Source organism: Suricata suricatta, chromosome 3 (genome assembly GCF_006229205.1).
Source record: "Suricata suricatta isolate VVHF042 chromosome 3, meerkat_22Aug2017_6uvM2_HiC, whole genome shotgun sequence".
NCBI lineage: Eukaryota > Metazoa > Chordata > Mammalia > Carnivora > Herpestidae > Suricata > Suricata suricatta.
In genome coordinates, this window is record NC_043702.1 from 121,929,150 (window position 1) to 121,935,230 (window position 6,081).

General features: G+C 40.5%; 1 protein-coding gene across 1 annotated transcript in view; it reads left to right on the plus strand.

The window, feature by feature from the left end:
* The window catches only part of DNM3 (dynamin 3), a 561,021-nt gene extending 556,798 nt beyond the window's left edge, over positions 1–4,223 (plus strand). Inside the window, exon 22 of the mRNA XM_029935046.1 lies at positions 4,035–4,223. Within this exon, the coding sequence (XP_029790906.1) occupies positions 4,035–4,071 (37 nt within the window). The 3' untranslated portion in view covers positions 4,072–4,223. The remainder of the gene's footprint in view (positions 1–4,034) is intronic.
* The last annotated feature ends 1,858 nt before the right edge of the window (positions 4,224–6,081 follow it).

The window sequence follows — 6,081 nt, forward strand, 5'->3', positions numbered from 1 at the left end:
TGCCCAAATGTTAGATCCACAGAAGACATTTCTTACAAGAAAAAATTGAGCTCTTGACTCAACGGTTGGCCTCCATTGTTTCTTCATTGGGCGTTGAGGGGAGAAGTTACCCTTAAGTTTCTCTAATATTAAGAAAATGGAATAGCAGAGTACTAAACAGTAGTAGCTAAACCCATCCTTGTCTTCAGTTTCCAGAGCATAGAGACTCTTTGTTACAGAGTTTTGATATGTCTCATATCAACGTACATAGTCCCAGATTGAACCATCCATCCAAAAATAGAAGACAAGAAGGGAATAGGAGAAGAGGAATGTTGGTTTATTTCCTCTTTGTGTTCAGGATACATTCACCGTGAAAAGATGAATTGCAAAGGCTGTTGGATTCATTCATGCTTTCCTGTTGTAATTTCTTTTTCATATCTGTACATCTTGCATGAATGGAGCCATTAGTGCCTTCAGAAGAAACTCCTTACTGGAAGAGAGAGGATGAAAATCATGCTGTACACTTGTAGGGTGTGTGTGTGTGTGTGTGTGTGTGTGTGTGTGTGTGTGTGTGTGTGTTACTGCATGATTCTTTATTCAGAATCATTCCTAATGGGAAATTATCAAAATCAAAGGACCTGATTTGGTGAACTACCTATTCGGTAACTATTTGACAAATTACCATTTGTATTTTTAAAATACCTCTGGCATCAAAGTAAATAACTCCTCAGTTTTCAAGATTCTTGTTTTTCTGCTTATCAGCAGAATCTTTAAATTTCATACAGAGAAACCTATCTGGTATTTGAATAAGATGGATCTCATACTCTACTTCCTAGTACTTCAAAAAATACCTGGCACTGCCACTTTTAAGACCATTTTTATGGATGTTCTTCGGCAGCCTAGTAATTAGAAGACCTGCAAAAGATGTTGGCTAAAACTACAGTCTTAGTTCAGGGCTTCCCAAAGTTCATTGCATGGGATGTTAGGAGGCTTTACATGTACACATTCCAAGGGTTTCTTGGTTAAATATACTTGGGAAATGATGACTAAAAATTAAATATTTCTATACTAAGATTTTGCAGAAGCTTTGATGTCAGATTGCATTGTGAACCTCTCAGAGTGTCAGTGTCTACGTGTTTCTCAGGCTTATTAGACCATCAGTGCTTTGTTCATAAAGCATCTCACGGGACTAGCGTTGTAAGGAAATACTGTTTCAGGGGCTTCCGGTGGGAGAGAAAAGGCACTGAGCGAGACTAGTCCAGTACAGACTGTCACTAACACAGAGTCAGGCCCATCTTTCTGGACTTGGTCAGAACAGTGTACTAGACCCAAGGAGGACGGTCATATTGGATCAGGAGACGTGAAAGCAGATTGGAGACATATGTGGAACAAGTCTTAGTAAGTTTGTGGAGGACTTAGCTAACTTTCCATATTAGCTTTTCTCTTTGATTCAACAAAAGAGAGCTCCTTTAAATTAGTTATATTACCCCTTTATATCCTTGTAAGGGAGTGGATCCAGATTGATTTAAAATTAAAGATTATTAAAGAAAAATAGAAAGGAATGCCTATTCTTATTCTTATTGCCTTTTCTGTCCCACTCTCCCAAGTCTTCAGGCTCACCCACTGGTCTGAGATATGATGTGTATCTAAATGATGGGCAAAGAAAGCAGGCGGAGAATATTTGGGGAGATTGTAACAGAAAAGAAAAAAGTCGTAAGACCTTCCCAGGGACCTTGCCCAAGGTTTGTGGACCAGGTCACCATAGGAACAGATTGTAGCACTGAGGTAGATCCAAGAGGATGTGGGTAATTCATCACTCTTATTGATAACTGAGTCTTTCATATATGAATTATGCCCATGTTTCATAAATACTTTCCTGCCTCCTTCCCTTCCCTTCAATTCTCTGAAGTTAGTTTTCAGAAAATTTAAGAAGGTGTAACCTGAGATTATAGTCTCTATTAGGCAGATTTGCTTGTATGGTGACTAGTAGTGTGCTGACCTTTAAGACTTGTTTAAACTTGGTAGCTACAGAGTACTTGAGCTCCACGTTCCAATTCACTCCAGCCTTCATGTCAGAGGCAGCAGCGGTATGAGGTACATTTATAGCTCTTCATATAGAAAGCCCAAATATGTTCAGCGCTTGCCTTCAGGCACTTCAGCGTTGTGTAAGTAATATAGAAAATTCTGGAGAGGAAATAGCGAAAACCCAACCCGCCACGATCTGTGATAAAACGCACTCAGCCACTGCATGGTGTCATCATCGACAATGCTGCTTTGGCAGTGAGGGAAAGCTGGTGCTGGAAAGTGAAGAGGAAAAGAAAGGAGCTGCCTGAGGGAATAAATGTCACTCGTTGATGGAAGCAAGCCTTCTAGCTGTCAGGTGAAATATATTCCAAGACAGAGGGTTTCTGATCCTGTGTCTGGATTAGAACACCAAACGAGCTCAAACAGGAAAGTGCTTTGGCATATGTTACCAGAATGGCTCTTCGACACTGTGGACTTGCTGTTCGGGTTAATGGCTCACCTCCCCACCCTGCTGAGGTAATTAAAGTGTTCTAAAGCCCCTTCGGAACTCAGAAATAGTTTCTGTTTGCTGCGCAGGTGATAAATCTCATTGAGCCTGACAGGAATTTAATTACACCTTCTACATGAAAACACCAGGGATACCCATTACCTGGGTCTCCAAAGCTAAAGGCTTGCGGACCCCCCGCAGTTGAAAGGTTACCAAAAACAAGTTCTTCATCATTTAAATGGATGAGAGGCCCCTTAGCGTGGCCCGCTTAAATTGGACCAAAGAAAAATTGGTCTCAGGCTTGGGGGAAGGTAAGATTTTTTTTTACCACTGCTCAGAAATAGAACAGTTTTGCTCCATTAACATCTCATAGAAGATGAAAAGGAAGTTTTTCTGTTTTTGTTTTTTGTAGAATTCATTGCTCCACTCACTGAAGTCTTATGAGAGTGAGATGGAAGTGAGTGACTTGTCCGGCACCCGGATGAATAGCCAGAAAGAAGTCCCACAGCGGGCAGGGTACTGAGCTCACCTCACAGGTCCATGACTTGCCAGAATGTTGAGTTCATTATCAATTTGGTTAGAAAGAGGAAATTAAAGGACAGATTTCTGCTGGAAACCAGTGGGGAAGTTTCATTTGCCCACTATTTTCCTACTTACAGGGCTGTTCGATGCAACGTAGAGTTTACTCTCTAGCAGCAAATCATTCAGAGAGGTTGAGGTCAAAATGAAGCACAACTCTGGATCCTTATTTCACAACCACAGGCCTGACAAGATGCAAGCCAGGCTAGGGATATGGAGAAAGAGCCGGCAAACTCAATCTCATTTGCCCTGGACCCAGTTCAGAATAAATCAGAACTTCAGTGGTACACAACTCTGAGATGGAATCCCAGGGTTCCATGGACCAGGCCTAGCCTTGGAGGCTCCCTCGGCCTGGAAAGGCTGTCTTATCAGGATATTCACCTGGAGCGGATTCTTCTTTACAAGTTCAACCCCTGATGTTCTCTGCATTATGATTACATGGCTCATTTGATCTCGTGATCAAATCTTCTAATTTCCCTCATCTTAAAAAAACTTTTTCTTACTATCGCATTTCTATACTAACTCCCTCTCCCAATGGGAGATTTTACATTTACTGACATCTTTGGAAGGAACTGAATGTCACAAAATCGGGGCTCACAAACAAAATACTCAAGGTTATAAAGGTATTTGGCTCTGGTACTATTTCCAGCTCTCCTGAATATGATTGCATGGGTTTATCATCCCAAAGTACAAAATCATAGATTTTGGCGTGGGCTCCAATGGCTCATAGCTAGCAAGCACACTGCCCATAGCCAGGAAAAGTCCTTGGAATTGCGACCTTGGCCGTGTGGTGTTCTCTCATTTCCCCTGCATGTCTGTGTGGTTTTTGTCTGATTTGAACTTGACTTTGGTGGGATAATTTTGCATGCTCTTATTTGGATTTGTTTTATAATTTAAACATTGTTTTCTTCCTTCTGCATCTGTGTGTTGTTGTTGTTATTTTGTTTTGTTTTGTTTTCACTAGGCGACCCCCTCCCGCAGTTCCAGGACGACCATCCTAACCCCCATGATTCATCTCCTTTTGTTTCCAACAACATGTCTATCGTGGTATTTAAGAGCCTTTCATTTGCACTACATGTCATATGTACATAAAAACTTTTATTTTTGATCCATGTCTATAATAAAAACAAGTTTATTCTATATAAAAATGAAATGTCTTCTGCTTCATTTTCTAAAGAAGACACAAATAAAAATAATTTTCAACTAAAACCAGGTAAGGTGAAAAATATGTAGTTTGATCTTGTAAGGGAACTTAAACTGAAAAATACTTATGTTTAAGTTCTTGAGGCATTGTGATTTAAGATGCTATTTGGTGGAGAATAATAATCTATCTTCAATTGAAACGTCTGTCCAATGAAAGCATGAAAAGATAGACACAAGTGTTGACAGGGATGCAGAGGAAAAGGAGCCCTCCTGCACTGTTGGTGGGAGTGCAAACTGGTGCAGCCACTGTGGAAGAGTGTGGAGGTCCCTCAAAAAGTTAAGAACAGAACTGCCCTATGACCCAGTGGTTGCACTACTGAGTCTCTCCCTAAAGAATATGAAACACTCGTTTGAGTGTCCACTGCAGCATTATGGACAGTAGCCAAACTATAGAAGCAGCCCGAGGCCGTCAATAGATGATGGATAAACAAGATGTGGTGTGGAATATTAGCCACAGAAAAAAGGAGCTCTTGCCATTTGCAACAATATGGATGGACCTAGAGGGTATGGTGCTAAGTGAAATAAGTCAGTCAGACAAAGACAACTACCATATGATTTCACTCATGTGGAATTTAAGAAACAGAACAAATGGACAAAGGAAAAAAGAGAAACCAAGAACTCTTAATTCTAAAGAGCAAACTGGTAGTTACCAGAGGGGCGGAGGGCACTTGCTGGGAGAATCACTGAGGAATGGATAGAATTGTTGAATCACCGGGCGCCTGGGTGGCTCAGTCGGTTAAGCGTCCGACTCTGGCTCAGGTTATGATCTCATGGTTCGTGGGTTTGGGCCCCGCGTCGGGCTCTGTACTGACAGCTCAGAGCCTAGATCCTGTGCCTCCTTCTCTCTCTCTGCCCCTCCCCCATTCATGCTCTGTCTCTGTCTCTCAATAATAAATGTAAAAAATATTTTTGTAAAGAATTGTTGAATCACTATATTGCATATCTGAAACGAATAGAACACTGTATGCTAATTACACTAGATTTTTAAGTGTGAAAAAAATGAAGTAAAAATTTTAGATATCTAGAAAAGACACAGAAGACCTGCCTTCAGGGATCCCATTGTTATTCGCCAAAACATTTTTTCCTGCTTGTATTATTTTTCTAAACACTCTGTAGGAGGTAAATTATGTAAGATCATGGAAGATTGTATAGGTCTGAAGCACATAAACCTCAAACATTCTATTCAGCAAATTCAGGGAAAAAATATATTATTCAGAATAAAAGTGCAGGGAAATATTGCCACCTTGAGAAGAAAGTTGTTTTAATGTGGCAGTAAGTACTGGAAGAATACAATATGTATGAGTTTGGAGAACAGAGAACTTTTTTTATACATTAATCCTCAAATAGTAATTCCAACACTGAAATTTTAAGCTACATTAAAAAAAAATTTATCCAAAGATAGTGTTTGTTATTAAGGTAGTATATCCGCCAAATTTGTGATCTCAAGATTTTAAAAAAAGATTTAAGATTTAATTCAAAATTTCCTCTTTGAAGATCTACATGAGCTAAGTTACAATTTAAGCCTATCTCCTAGTGGGTGACAGCCCTTCTGCACATGCCTCCCTTTGCCGTATGAAGACAGAAAGCCACAGGATTGGAAAGTAACAAACACTGTCAGGAACTGGGGTTTCCGTGGACCTCACATCTGACCCGGGCAGCCCTGGCCAGGACAGGCAGAGTAGATGTGGACAGGACACCCCATTAGAAAACGGAGGCCCCTCACTCACAGTGCTCTCCCTGCGGACCACAAAAATCTTTTATAAGCATTATGCTCTCCCCTCAGAAATGTGAAACTAGTTTATTTCTCT